Source organism: Melospiza melodia, chromosome 11 (assembly GCF_035770615.1).
Source record: "Melospiza melodia melodia isolate bMelMel2 chromosome 11, bMelMel2.pri, whole genome shotgun sequence".
In the NCBI taxonomy this organism is placed as follows: domain Eukaryota; kingdom Metazoa; phylum Chordata; class Aves; order Passeriformes; family Passerellidae; genus Melospiza; species Melospiza melodia.
In genome coordinates, this window is record NC_086204.1 from 12,229,461 (window position 1) to 12,245,199 (window position 15,739).

The following is a 15,739-nucleotide window of genomic DNA, read 5'->3' on the forward strand; positions in this document are numbered from 1 at the left end:
GATCCCGGTCCGTGCCCGCTGCGGCCGCCCCGCCCCTTCCGCCGGGCCGCGCCACTGCCCGGGCGCGGGGAGCCCGGGCCCACCCGTCTCGGGGACAACGCGGACCGGGCACGGCTCTCTGAACATTCACTTTCCGCACTTTCTTATAAAGTATTTTTGTCCTTGAGCACAGCACCACCTTGCTGTTATCCTATTTCGGCGCCACTTGTGGACCTTTGTTCCTGTAGCTCAACATGGGCCACAGGACATACTACTGTAGAACCATAGAAGCATTTAAGTTGAAAAAGCCCTCCAGGATTAAATGAACAACACAGTCCCCATGGGAAGTGTAAAATAAGAGTAATTCCAGTAAAAGCACTTCAAAGGAATCTGCTAAGCCAGCTCCTATTGGAAAAAAATAGCAAAGATAGGTTTACTTTGGTCCCGCCACCAATACTAGTGATTTAGACTGTTGGCAGCTGGAGTAATGACAAATCTTCTGCACCAGCTCCCACACCATCAGCTATGATTTAGTCATTTATGGACTAACTTTTCCTTTAAGTGCACTGGACTAGAATATCTTTTAAATTAAATGTCATTGCAGTATTTCCCACATGGTTTTAGACAGTTCTGCTAACCAGCCCAGTATGCAGCAAATCCTATGTGACTACTGTTATCACCCTCAACAGGGTAAGGACCACATCTATATCAGCTTTAACTGCTACTCTGGTTTTAATGACTTCAGCCTCACCACTGACAGTTTTCAAGTTGCAGATGAACAATGCAAGGTAATTACTGAGGAAGAACAGTGCCCAGTTTCACAGTACAAATTCAGGCCCATCCTGCACCCATCCTTCTGCTTGGTCTCCAAAACAAGAAGACCTGTCCTGCCCAAAACTCCAAGAACAAAAGTCAAAACAAAGAGAAGGCAGCAAAATGAAGAGAAGGGAAATAATTTATTAGATTTCACAAGCAATCTAACATACATTTATGATGTAGTAAGTCTTGTGATATTTAAAGATATGTGGAATCCTTAAGACAGGAAAATTTATTCTCTGCCTTAAATACTTTAGAAATGCAACTACGCACAGTTCAAGAGTCCTGATGATCACACGGCTTCTTCCCCAGCTCAGAAATACTTGAAAGAGAAGGAACACAAAAGGGACCTGGAACATCACAAAGGCATGTTAAAAGTAAGAACTACCAAAAAACAGCAGTGTTATACTGGCTTTTGACAACTAAATTGAAAGATGCTTAGTGTTTTAAAAAGTGCTTAATGTCTGTGAAAAATACATCTTAATAAATGCAGACTGTATTAATTTTATATTATAGAATGTTAAACAGTGATGTGGTATGAAACCCATAGGAAACATGTAGGTCACCAGCAACAACACTACCTCAGTGCAGACAGCAATGTAAAAAAACCCGAAACAACCAACAAAAAGGTAGCAGTAATTAATAGTTGATTATTAGTCCAGCTCCAAATACTTAAATGCCAGATATTGTTAATTTTCTTCTTTATTCTAAAAAGAGAAAGTAAGGAATGTATTAACTAAATCAACTCCAGATTGCTTCTCATGTACCAGGACACCAGTAATCATCAAATCATCAAATGACCTAAAATACTGGTCAACCCCTTAATATTAAAACTGCTCTACAATCTATTTTAGCCAACATATTATTATATTAATAGGTTTTTAAAGTAAAACAAGGTGGCTTGGTCAGTGTGAGCTCAGCACAGCTTCACACAGATCAGCTGGTATGGGCTAGAACTGCTCCACTAAGGAATAAGACCACAAATTACTAGGGTACCTGAGGAAAAAGGTGAAGGCCACCTTTTAACACTAAGAACCTTCATTGTGTCTATTCACACAACACAGACAACTCTTTGGTTTCTTTCCCCCCCACCGAAAAAATTTGCTTTTTAAAATTATTAGATTAGCTCAAGCTTAAAATGTGTTAACTCCTCCCCACACCTACTCTATTATGGAAACCTAAGATGCAGTTGAGTGCTACAGGAAACATTGCACAAAAAAGGATACAACAAGAAAGGATACACTCTGCATGACAGTATTATTGCAGTATTTACGCAGGAATGTTTCTAAAGAAGAACAGCAGAATGTAGTTTAATTTTACTTGATTCTCAGTATTGCACACACATAACTTTATGCTACCTACCAAAAAAAAGCAAATATGCCTCTGATAAAAAACAATTCTAACCCCTTGTGAGACTTAATGAGGACTGATGAATCCATCAACACTAAACTTCATATTCAAAAGAAAATACATGTTTTGATAACTTGAACTATTAGGACCAGCGGATTCTTCCATCTCCTTCAAGTCTTTGCCATTTTACAGACTCACTTTATTTCCATCAGATCCAAAACCCAATCATGTTTCCCTTTAATGCCAGCTTTCAAACCACTTTTTCCTTATGAAGAAGCTGGAGACCTCTCAACATCAGTTTCTTCCACATAACTTTTCTCCCAAACAGTTGTATTTTAGCTACAGGAAAAAGTCACTTTAGGTGAACTTTTTGCCAGTCCGTCAATAAAGAGACACTTCAGCCAGCAAGTTCTGCAATATTTTATAAACCAGATGTATTGTTTTGTCAAAAAAAAGGATAAAGCCTTTGTAGAAAAAAAAAAAAAACAAACAAACTAAAAAAACTCAAAATAAAAAAACAACAAAACCCACCCAACAACAGAAAAAGAACCCTAGACTCAAGCAGACTCCAGTTTTTATCATGGAATTTTACTTCATAAATCAGCATCTATCCGAATATTCCAGCAGGAACAGAAAAACAATCATGCAGAAATAGGGGTCAGCTTAATCATTACTTGGGAAATGCAACAAGTATTTTTAATGAAACCTCATGGATCCTTAAAAACCTGTGTAACTCCTTGGCACATTGATATGATTTAAACGTACGAACAGTCAAGGTAAGAGAAGTTCTGCCCATGGACAGAACACCAGGGACACCTCTAAGATGGTAACTCGTGGAAGACTTTCAGGTGCACAATTAAATCTTGCCTCAGAATGGTCTAGAAAAAGCTTCTGAGTTGACCATCAGAATAACAACAAATAAGCACTTTGCTATTTTCTTTATGCAATTCAAGTATTTAGCATGTTTAATGAATTCAGAATTAATGTACAAGATGAGTTGAAAAAAAGGGGAATTCCTAAAAAAATAAAAGTGCTGATTTCATCTATTGGGTTTTCTCCAATAGCTAAAATGCTTCAATTTTTTTTTAATATAAGACACCTTAGTAATCTTATTAGATAAATAGAAAGTTTTTTCTAACAAGAAAGGAGTGACAAACAAGACTGAAATAGTCTCATAAATACATGATCCTAATAGAACACTTTAGCCAAGGCGCTTTTCAATGACCAGTACAGAGGGCCTATAAAAAAGTGATCTTTAATCTGACGAAATACAGACTTTGCAAACTACAAAAAATAACACAAAATAGGAAGTAAGACCAAAGAGAGAAAAACAAGCCTAAATCTGAGTTTAAAAATCCTTAGACAATGGATGGAATGAAGAACCTACAATTAGAGTAGATGATAAAAATAGAAATACTACCATCACAATAATCACATTGTGGGCTTTACAGCCAATTTGTAAAAATCAAAGCAAATGTTCACATCCTGAGTAACAAGGATCAAGCTCCAGATTAAAAACACACCATGGTTTAAGGAATGTTTCCTAAGCACTCAGGGTAAGATTTCAATTAATTTTGTTTTAAGCAGAGGCATAACCAGAGTGATCTCAACTGTAACCAGAAATTAAGGTCAGTGCCCTTTAAATTGGAGCTAACTCATGTATCAGAGGGTGCAGACTGAGAAATAAATGCTTTTTATTCTTGCACCAGTTACTGCACATGGTCATTTCTGAGTTCACTATGCAAATGTTTGCAGGCCATGAAACCACTCAGGTAAATTAGAGCTGATTTGGCTTGACTTACTCCCACATAAATGAAATACCCAGAGTAGGGAGCAGTGAAGTAAAGCTACATGATAAGAAATAAAAGTTAAATAGCAACTCTCTGCTAGAAGGTACTGTCTCATTACATTTAAATAATGCCAAAAATCAGGACCTACATATTCCACAACAAAGGAAGCCTTCATCAATGCAACATTAAGCAGCACTTTCCAACAGAATATCCTTCACTAATTCAGACAAGGTTAAAGGTTACTGCAACAGCACTAAGAACTCATTTTCTGAAGTTAGAAAAGATTCTTTACAGCCAGTAGAAGTTTATTGTTAGAACCAGCTCTTCAGAATCCCATTACAACGGCAGGGATAGAAAAGGAGGAGGTAGGAGGCAATACTTTTCAACAGTAAAAGCCTGGGAGATTACTAAAAGATAAGTGGTCCAATTCCACAAAATTATTCTCCTTATCTTTGCAAGGTAAGGAACTGACAAGTGCCCTACAGTATCAGAATTAGGAAAATATTTGCATCTGAGTTTTCTAACACAGGAAAAAGGAAAGTTATAAATTTACACTAACTATATATATCTTGCACTCAGTTTTTCTGATATAAGCACACATTTAAGAAAATTAATTTGTATGGAACATTTCCTCTCCATCATCAATATTCCTGAAGAAGCTATTAAAGAGAGAGTAAATAAAACCAAACAAACACTAACAAAAACCCCAGCCCAATCCTTTGTTTTCACTTTCAGGCAGAGAGTCCATACCTTGTGCAGGGTTTTACTTTTTTCTTTTCCCTTCGTTGGCATCCTGTTTTGGTCTAGCTGAACGAGCAAATTGCTGAGATTCTATTAAGGACTACAAGTGTCTGGTAAGTAGAAGTCAATTAAGAAAGACCAAAAAGATTACTCCTGCAAATTAGTCTAGAAAATGACCTTTATCTGTGAATCAATACAGTATGAAGTATTATAACAGTGTCTATTAGTCTAAGATTAGGACCTCACTGATACACAGTACAGGAGTTATTAGAGAGACTATAAGGAGGACTAACTGGGAACGGGTTAGATGCAAACAAGGATAAATGTTTGATATTTACAAACTTCCAACCCAGCATGTTAATTCTTAACTTTGATGTATCAGGAAAAACAGTAAAAGCAGCAGATGCTGGGGTAAATGTGAGTATAAAGAAACTGAAATAGACTATGAAATGTTTGAGTGAAAAATAAGAAAGGACATTCACACAAAAAACCAGTGCTATGCAATCAAAGGGAGACAGTTCCAGCTGAAAAACCCATCTAGAACCACTTACTCTTACAGGAGCATTTCTTATGATCATGATTCTGTAAACATACACCTAACCAAGTCAAAAACCTTGTATTTAATTTAAATACAGTGGCCATGCAAGCCAAATTATCTTCTGTATCATCTTTGCAGGATCAAAGATGTAAGACCAGTAAATTCTGTTCTTAAATCACTTTTGCTGTCCTATTTCACAAGAGTTGCCCCCTGTTTTTTCCAGCCACCATAAATAGTGCACTGTGTTATGCTGACTGGTTTTCTTAAGGCATTTTTTATTTTGCAGAACACTGTGACAACAAACCTTGCCAGAGACTGGCAGAGACGACAAAGAATATAATGTAAATGCTTGAAGAAAAGGATACAACCACCATGGGTTTTTCAAATAAGACATAGCCATTAACTTCTTTTAGTGCCTTAGCAGCTGCCTTCTCATTGGGCAGTCCAATGAAAGCCTGTCCCTTCATCCGGCCCTCTTTCATCACACGGATATCAAACCTAGGGGCACAGACCACAACTGGGAATTACTCATGTTTAACAAACCTTGCAGATTTCACAGTACAAATACACAATTCTCATGCTCTAGGTGGGAGAAAGAACAGAAACAGAAGGAAAGCCTACAAAGAAGCGTGATGTCCTTGGAGACCATTTTGCTTGGGGAAACCATTTACTAAAAGGCAATATTAAACTGCAGGATGGCAAATTGATGTGCAGTACTAATAAATAGGACATATGCAAAGTGATCAGATACACACAATCACCTACACAGTTCATTCTGTGTCACACAGCCAAGAAAAGCAAATCTGGGAATAAAAACATAAAGGCAAAATAATAGAGTCTTCAGTCACTCATGATAAAATAATTTCATTTCTTAATCTTCATAAATAAGGATTTTTAGGTCTAACACATTTTTGTTAATGCAGAAACACAGAAAATGTGAATATGGCTATTTTTAAAATCCCAGTTTTGAAGTCACATAGGAGTTAATATAAAAGGCTTAATTCTAACCAAGTATGAAATGAACTCACATATTGCGTTCCACCTCTGACTGGAAGTCAACATATCTTCCAAAAATGAACTTAAGATCCTGAAATTAAAGTGTAGGTGTAAGATGAATGCTCAGAAAAAGCCCTTTTGATAGATATTTAATTTGCATGTTTACTTACCTTTTCTTGAACTTGTTTAGCTAAATTCTTCACATATATCCTGCAATTTGGATCACCTGGCTCATAGTTTTTGAAAACAGAATATTTTTCCATTTCTTGAAGACAAAAAAAATGAACCATGCTTTAGTTCATTTACTTTTGCACATTTGCTCAATATAAAATAATTCACTATAAAAAACCAAACACTTATTTAAGCTATTTGTTGCAACAAATCAAGATGCTGTTACTAGATAATCGATTCTCACAGTTATACCTTCTCTAGAAAGTCTGTTTTTTTCTAGATCCTTTCTAGATATAAATTCTGATGGTATTTCATCATCTTCCTCTTCAGTTTCCATTTTATCATTTGAGCTAGGAGCTGGGAAAATCCTTCCAAAGCCTGTGTTATTGATTTCTTCCATGGTTGCATTAAGGTCTGAAATTTCAACAAATCATGTAAGTGGTTTGTACCTTTATTCACACCAAGATCGAGAGCCAGCAAGAAAACCACACTCCTTCCAGCAACATGGTAATAGAGCAGACTTTGCAAGGCAATTTGAACACACCCTTAAAAAAAAGTCTTAATCCCTGCTTGACAAAAGCACCTGCTCTGTACAGTCCTATAAAACCCCATGTAGTAGAAAATAAAGGCCATGGCACACATCAGTTAGCATAAACCTTGCCTTGCTGTTCAGTTCTGTATCCATTTCACTATTTTCCCTTAAAGAAACTGGATATTACTGTAAAGTACCAAGAACTACAGATTGACCATAACTCTCTAAAAAGCCATCACACCTCATTGTTATCAGTGCCCACCCAGCATTTTTATGGCAGATAATCAGTGCACCAGAGAAAAAAGGGCTGTCAGTTACTCAGATGCTGTTCTCTAAGAGCTGGAAAAGGAAAATCTGAAACTAGCCTGATATATTCATTTACACCATAAAATACTGAAAATTTGTAACATTTGCATCCTATCATTTAAAAGACAGTGCAATTCACCATAAACCACAGAGCACATAGGAGAGTCCTTTAAAATCCTCTGGATCCTTTCCAAAGCTTGTAAAATGGGAAAAATAGCAAATACAACTATGATGCAACTTGGTGCTGAAAGCTCCAATACAGTAAGGGAAAAGAATTTCCTGATGTAAATTTCAGCACCCTTTATATACTGAAGCCACATGACTTGAACATTAAACACATATGACGTACAAACTCTCTTACCATTTTTTTCTTCTTTTTCTTGGTTTGTCTGAAGAACAGCTGGGATCTCAGTACTAATGTGAAACTCTATTTTTTTATGACCTACATGCTGCAGCTGCTCAAAGACATCTGAAGGTGACAGTGTAGGGTGCGAGTTACTGTTTAAAAAAACAACAACACATTAATTAAAGACTCAGACACTGATGAATGCATGCTCAAACACATGATTTCTTCCAGTTAGATTTTATGCAGTAGTTTACCACAAACACATGTTCTCCATTTCACCCAACAGAATTTCAGGTGATTACAACACTGCAGACACAGAAGGTATGTCTGGCAGTGGGAGCAAAACCAACCATCATGTACCATGGTACAATACACACAGGCATTTATTAAAACCTTCATCAGTAACTCCAGCATGAAAAATAAGTAGCCTTGCTGCTGCTCTCAGCTAGTATATAAAATATATCACACTTTAAAAAATGTAGCAAATCATTTGGAGGAAGCAGGCAGCCATTAGTAAAAATGCATTCACAATCATTTATCACGACACAGAAATACTGCACTGCTGTCTACTGTGGCATAGAACTGCAGTTCTAAGACCCAAACTCATTTTAAAGCAAGCCAGTTTCTATTCTTCCAGTGTCACTGTTTTAAGAAGCAGATCAAGCAATAAATCCAAATTGCTTTGGTCACAGCTGTGATGCAAAACCAGTTATCTTTTTAGGAAAAGGAATTTCTATTAGTTTGACAGGAAGAGAAGCAGAGCTTGAATTAGGCACACTTTAAAGTTGTTGAGCAGACTTTAGTTCAAACTAGAAGAAAATCTGATTTTTAGGGCAATAAAACCAATAGGATAAGTGCAAAAACCACAAACCTGTGGGAGGTACACACAGGAACATTCAACATGTCCTTAATTCTTTGCTTTTTTCTAACACCACGCTTCTTTGTGTTTATTGGTCTTTTAGGCTGAAGGGTTGCTAATTCCATCAACTTTGTCATTCTATTTTAAACAAAAAGAAAACCAAAACCAAACAAAAATAAAACAAAGAGGTTTACAGTTCATTGAAAGTACTAATTTTAAAAACCCTTCCCCTTCCCTTAAAGCCCTTGATATAGAACTTTTCAGAATATAATTGTAAAACTAACTACCTTAAAACTGAAGCTGTAACACACAGCAAATCAATATACACAGAGCACTTAAGGACTGACCAAAATCCTAACATGTCAGTGATGCCCTTCCTTCCCCAAGCATGCTCCTTACTGGGACACTGAAGCTGTGATGGCCCAGGCTGAACCTGATTTTCTAACACTCAACAGGGGTAGCTTTTTCCAAATACAGCACAGGGACTTTCTGATTTACTTCTCAGTTTAGACAGTAAAGGAAAAAGTTGCTTTTTAATTTAGAGTTAGTTTAAAGATTAAAAAAAATACAGCTATGACGCAATTCAGTCCCAAAATTGCAAGAGAATCCTCAGCACAAATATTATCACCCCTAGCATACCCGCTGATGTACGAAGAATGTTCTGGAAGTTGGTGTGCACATACAATTCAGGCTGAGGAGTCAATTTAGAAAGATGTGGAACAATGAAGACTTCAGATAATAATAAAATTTCTGCTTCCTTACATCTGTGCTCTTCAAGCTGAGTTTTTGTTTAGTTGGTTTTTTTTGGACATGGGAACAAATGAAAACTTGCACACCAATAGGCCACTCTCCTTTTCTTACTGCATTTGAACCTGCACTGTTCTTCTGCATTCTGAGGGTTCTCTACACATCTGCAAAGATTGCTATACACTCTCTACAAGCTGCTACATCTACATACTGCAAACATTACCACTTGCTGAACTCAAAGCTGGAAAAGTAAAACCACTCCTTTCAGCAAGCCCAAAACCTTGCACATGACTGTAAAATGCATACCTCTCCTTTTCCTCATCATTATCACTTTCATATTCTGATTCATCCCCACTAGAAAGTCCTTCTTCTTCTTCAGGCAAAGGAGGCTCTTCAGGAGGCAGAGGTGGAATTGGGGGAGGTGGCACAGGCACTGGCAAATACTCTTCATACTAATTATGGGGAAGAAGTTGCAAAAACTTAAACTTCTTGAAGGAAAAAACCTGAACATGTCTTGTTTTCTTAATAACAACAGTCAAAGCAATTAATGATAATTTAACAAGTATTTCCTCCAAGTATGCTTACAGGGATCGAGATAGCATTTAGGTAAACTACATTACTAATGAAAAACTTCCCACAAGCAAAAAAGTCTGCTTTCTGAAGCATAACAGTGAATGGTTTAATTCTTTTAAGTTGAGATAAGAAAAAAATACAGCAACCATGGCCTTGGATTTTCACTTTGCACTCAGCTTCAAGGACTTTCCTGAGAAGAATACAGTCCAAGCATATGGGTGAAGGCTTAGGCTCCAAAGCCATCTCAGTTTCAACATTGAAGCAACAGTTTGAAACACTCCTGTGATGCTACCATAGATGACTATTTCTTTGTTCTAAGTATAGTCCAAAGAATTGCTTTAGAAGACCAACATGTACTCAGCAAAATGCAGCAGGATTTGCAATCCTCTAGAAATTCACATCTCCCACTATGCTGCTAACATTTTAAATTGTGAATCATTCCTACAGTACTGAAAACATATTTCAAATGTTACCATGGGAGGGCGAGCAGTGATTGGTCCAAAAGGTGGAGGAAGATTCATTTTATTCATCAGATGGAGTACCTGAAATCAGTCAAAATAAGTAGGTTTCCTTTGAACAAGTAAGTGATAACAGTTCCTTGCTAGGTAAAACAGCCAATCACTCCTGGCAGGTGAAAATCAGCACAGTTTTAATGTTCATGAACAATGTAAAACTCGCACTTGAGAACCAACACCAATAGTCAATATAAGCAACACCCTAACAAGGCTAATAAAAAACACACAGCATCGTCTCAGAATGAAATTCCAGGCACTCAAATCACATCTAATTAGGAAGTGCATATGCAGTTAAGAATTCAGTGTCAGGTTAATAAAATCTCATTACCTCAGCACAGTAAAAAACTAAGATTGGTTAACACTACCACAGAAAATCCAAGTTAGTAGTTATGATTACAAAAATAATTACTTCTGTGCATAATTAAAAGAGGAAAAATTAAATGTCTTTAATTTTATACTTTTCCCCCCATTTTTTACTTACCTGGACATAAAATTTGGGCACACTTGCCAAGGCATTTGCTATATTTGCTAGAATTGCACTTGAAGGTGGTGGATACAAATACTTGAGGCAAGAATTGATGGGAAAGGTGAGGCTGAGGAAACAAAAGATTGAAAATTAGACACCTTAACAGTACTCCCACTTAACAGTGGTTACTAGAGGCTTCACTATTGATTACATCTGAAGTAACACTGAAATATTTTCATTTCCCCAGAACAGTTTTGGGCCATTTAGAATGCCTTTAACATCATGGAGTAGTCCCCAATGCATGACAGATTTACTGGGCTTAGAAATACTGAAAATATCAAGCCATGCAGGAGCTTAAAGCAAACAGAAACAATCAGCATGTCCAACCCAAAAGCACAGAATAGCAGCCTGTACAAATATCAGAAACTCAATGCTCAAAGGGCTGCATTAGCTTCAAAAAAATTACTACTTCCTGTATGCTAAAATGAAAATGGGAGGTGGAGAAGGAAGAAACATCAGGAAAAAAGTCAGTGATATTCTGCTGTTAACACTGGGGGAACGCCAGCCCTCCAATCCCCCAAGAAAGCAATGTGCAGTGTTAGAAGGCTGCTCTGCAATCCACAAGCTCAGAGCACCAGTCACTATGCAGATGTGAGGATTCTAAACTTGAGGAACTGAAACTCCATCTTTATGACAACTCCTACATGCCTGAGGAACACCAGCATAAGAGTTATTGTTCTGAGCATCTTGTTCAACATGATGTAACACATTGCAAAATAATCTGCAACAGAATAAATTAATTAAGACAAATAAAACCCCAACACTAACCCATGGTTGGGTGCAATTCCATTCTCTATTTTAACACAGTTTGGTTCTATCTTCTCTTCTTCTTTCACTGGTTCTTCTAAACTGAAAATTAATTTAGTCTTAATTAAAACAGTGCAAAAATTAGGTATGCCTTATGTAATATACAAAATATGCATAATCTATTAATAAATATAAAAAATAAATTAGCACAGGTATTTTTAACATCTTTTACCAATTGCAATACTACAGCTGTTACCAATTCTTCATAATCAACACATGAGGATAATCACAGTAGTGAGTCTTCTAAAATAAATACTTATGCAGATTTAAGTAAGATTCCCTATATTCAAACACTCCTGACTTAAATCCACTCAAAGGAAAAGAACTGAAATTATTTATCATGCACTCTCTTCAGAGAACATAAATTCAAAGGTATTAAATTATTGATTTGTTCATATTCAGAAAGTGGGATAAATAACCTGAAAACTCTACTACAGTATTTTTAATTAAGCACTGTCACATAGCTTTTATCACTTATTTGCAGATTTCACAGGTGCAAATGACACAGTTACTGTCCTATAGATGGGAACCTGTTAGGACTTCCAAGTGGTTACAGTTTATCCTTTGAGTTACAAGTATTACCTAAGTATCATGAATCCAGAATCCTTTCCCGGACCAGTAAGATAACAAGGAAATTACTCTGCACATACCTTTTGCACTTGTCTGAGGCAGAAGGCTGGCTAAGTACCTGGGCACTCTCTTGCTCCTTTGCAAATTCAACAACTAAGGTGTGACCCAAAAGTTTCAGCTGATGCAGTCTTGATAAAGCCTTCAAGTAATTGCAGAGGAGAAGAGAAAGGGAAGAGGACAACCATGAGAACTGTTTTAGAGCATAACTGTTTTTCCTTTGAGTGGTACACTGGCCATAGGATGCAGGCCCAAGTGCTTTAAGCTAAGTCTGCGCTACTGTGGACACGAGAGCTCTGCACTGTTTGTGCCTTCCCAGCTCTGCTCTCAGCAGCATTTCCTGCTGGCAGGAAGGAAAGGGACCAGGCACAGCCAGAACCACGGCACAGCTTGGTCACCTGAACACAGCAGCAGCCCTAACAATCAGACTTTGCACACAGCCTAATAAATTGCTGGAATTTCAAAGAACCAGCCTTTTGCTCCTGAAGTACAAACATGCTAAACTCTGTCAGTAGCAGCTAGGGATTCTAAAATCAAGATCTTCACAGTGGCTCTAGGAAGATCCAGCATTCCTCAAGTCCAGAGCCCAGCAGGCTGCTAACAACTGGCACCCAATTCACCACTGTTCACCTCACACAGTCTTTCACTTTTTTAGTCCTATAAAGTGTGGCCTAAAAGAAATAGAAGCAATGCAAAAAAAGCCCCCAAACCCAAGGTATAAGGGGGAAGTTCTGGCACAGGCTTTTTAGCCAGACTAGTATTTAAAAAGCATTATTAGCATAACCTTTTTGGCATACATATCTCCTATTCTTACAGAAGTTTTCTTATCAAAGCTGGGCATTCAAGGCAGACTTGGATTGAGAGAATTCCTAGGGCTGATTTTTATGGCAAACACAATTACCCAGGAGACAAGGAAACTCTGCTTGGTTTATAGTTTATATATAAATGCACACACATCCTACACAGTGCCCTAATCAGTCTCAGCTTCTCTAACTTTGCCAGGCTGGATCAGATAACTTCCACAAACCCCTTTCAATCCACCTTTCCTAGGACTCTAGGAAACACAGAAATAATCAAGAATTTTATCAAGTCCTGTGAGCAAACCTGTGCTGAAACAGAACTCTCATACTACATTCTGTTGCTTTGTTTCTTCCTAGCTCTAAGTACCAAATGATGTGTAAACTACTTAGAGAACTGGCAATTCAGTGCTTTGCTAAAACATTCAATAACAAACTCAATACAAACCTTTGCAGCTGCATTTTCACTGGGAAAGGTGGCAAAAGCAGTATGTTTCTAGAAAACAAACAAAAAGTTATAATGTATTTGAATCAAAAATGTAAGAGATTGGATGTAAAACATTGAGCCACAAGCACTTTGTTAGTCCAAGCTTACATATTTGAAAGTTACCAGATGGGAGTTATCTAATTCCCATCAGGGCAAACATGAAGGGCTAGAAACCCTTTTTCTTATGAATTTTGGAAAAGTACCTCCTGCAGTCAAAATCAAGACATGAGCTCAGCAGTTTGACAAATACAGGACAAATGGGGATTTTTTAGTGAGCAAAACCCACTCTAGACTGCACAAAAGTACATATAGAGAGGTTTAATTCTCTTCTAAACCAGCAAACTCATTTGAGCACCTCACAAAACATTTTCATCAAAGTAACTCTTACTAAAAGTAAGGCTCTTCCTGCAACGAAAGTTGTAACTATTGTGCTCTGAACGTTTGAATGGTTTCTAACTTCCCCCCTCCTCATTTTCTAAATTAAATCAAATCCTCACAGAATACACCTTTCCAAGTTAATTTTTTTTAACAAACTTTATTACCCCATCTTGCCACTACATGACTCCGTACCCAAAATCATTGTAACAAAGTCAGTATATCTGATATCCTATAAAGCGTGACCCTGATAAAATACGCAGACATCCATCTGCAGTTCTGCAAAAAACAAGGCTCTCTATGAAGAGTACTTATCACAAATACATCAATGTTTTCGTTATCTGGGGGAAGGAGAAAGCAAACCAGAGGTTTCAGGAGAGCCGTGAGCCTGCATCCCTGCCCGCGCCAAGGGGCCCCTGGGCACGGCTCAGCCCAGCCTCGCCGGCAGCACCAGAGGCCAAAGCCGCGGGCACGGCGCTTGCGGCGGGCGGGATGGAGCCCGGAGCCGCCCGCCGTCCCCTCGCTGTCCCGCCCGCCCCACGGGGCTCCCCGGCAGCGGGACCCCCGCTCCTGCCCGGCTCCAGGCTCAGCGCTGCCCGCGGCCCGCCCCGGCCCCGGTCCCGGTCCCGGCCCTCACCAGCCGCCCGTGGTCCGACAGGACCCGCACAGACACGGCCCCGAAGTGCTGCAGCAGATCCTCCTTCTCCGCCGCCGTCAGCTCGGCGGGCAGGTGCCGCACCAGCAGCGTCCGCCCGCGCCGCCGCGACACGCCGGGGTGCGGCGGGACGCCGGGGTGAGGCGGGACGGCGCCCAGCCCCGGGCCGCCCGCGGATCCCGGCCCGCCCGCCCGCAGCTCCTCAGCGCCCGGCGCCGCCATCGCCGCGCAGGGACCGGCGGCGCAAATCTCGCGAGAACCGGGGCGGGGCCGCCGCTTCAGATCTCGCGAGACTGGCGCCCCCCGCGGAGGTGGCGGGAAGCGCGCGCGGAGGGGGGAGCGGCTCCTCCTGGCAGAGCCCGCCAGGGGACGCCCGCGGTGCCGCTCCCCTCACCCTTCAACACTAACGGTTAGGAGCTCGCCCTCGCACTAAGCCCTAAGGAGTGTTGCTGTCAAAATGACCTCTCCTCAGCCTTTAGTTGCGGAGACTTGTCCCTGCCTCCCTCCCGTGAACAGTGAGGTACTGAGGCGTGCCTGGCCACGGGAAACACCCCCATAATTACAACTTGTGAGGGGATAATCAGCGTGAAAAGGGAGGATGAACAGATTGCTGTCACCTACCACAGCAGCCACACAGGCGACTCCCAAGCCTGCCTTGTTCTGGAGCATACAGGCTGTGATCCCAAGAGAGTGAAATCCCCGATCTGTTAAATTAGCTGTTGCTTGCTGGCACAGGCCGTGCCTGCCTGTGTCGCTGTGGCCACGGGCTGTGTGTCCCACAGAGGCGCAGTGCCCGCCCTGCTGGAGCACTTGCCATATCTGAGCAGCGGAGCACTCAGGGACACCCGGGCTCTGTCACTGCGCTGGGCTGTGCTGGAGCCAGCCATGGAGAAAACTTGCTTGGAACCTGTCCATAGGACGGGTGCTTCCCACACCTCTCCATACAAGAAGCAAGGCCTTCAGTCCATAAACTCCCTTCAGTGTTCCTGAGCGGCCATGGTGGACCTGGTGCTATGCACAGTGCGTGCACCTGCAGGGTCTTGGCCAGGCACGTTTGGGGCTGAGCACTGACAGATTGGGCAAAGGCCTGGCCATGGTGGGTGGGCACAGCATTCTCCTTAGCTCCATCAGATGACAATCCAAATTCGTCCAAACCAGTTTGGGAAGGAGCTGGGTAAAGAAGGATCTTCTGAAGGGATCAATGAG

General features: G+C 40.1%; 1 protein-coding gene across 2 annotated transcripts; it reads right to left on the minus strand.

Annotated features, from left to right (window-relative positions):
- Positions 1-916: 916 nt before the first annotated feature.
- Positions 917-14,755, minus strand: RNPC3 (RNA binding region (RNP1, RRM) containing 3). 2 transcript variants are annotated; one of them, XM_063165585.1, is made up of 15 exons: positions 14,516-14,755; positions 13,465-13,512; positions 12,243-12,361; positions 11,554-11,634; positions 10,741-10,852; positions 10,218-10,286; positions 9,478-9,623; positions 8,437-8,562; positions 7,581-7,717; positions 6,634-6,795; positions 6,381-6,475; positions 6,243-6,301; positions 5,580-5,712; positions 4,686-4,758; positions 917-1,145 (listed from the first exon to the last, which is right to left on the minus strand). In XM_063165585.1, the coding sequence occupies exons 1-14, from the start codon at positions 14,753-14,755 to the stop codon at positions 4,699-4,701; spliced, it is 1,587 nt and encodes a 528-aa protein (XP_063021655.1). In that variant the 3' UTR covers positions 917-1,145; positions 4,686-4,698. The 2 variants fall into 2 exon arrangements, with proteins under 2 accessions (XP_063021655.1, XP_063021656.1); XM_063165586.1 differs by having other exon boundaries at positions 917-2,080.
- Positions 14,756-15,739: the final 984 nt, after the last annotated feature.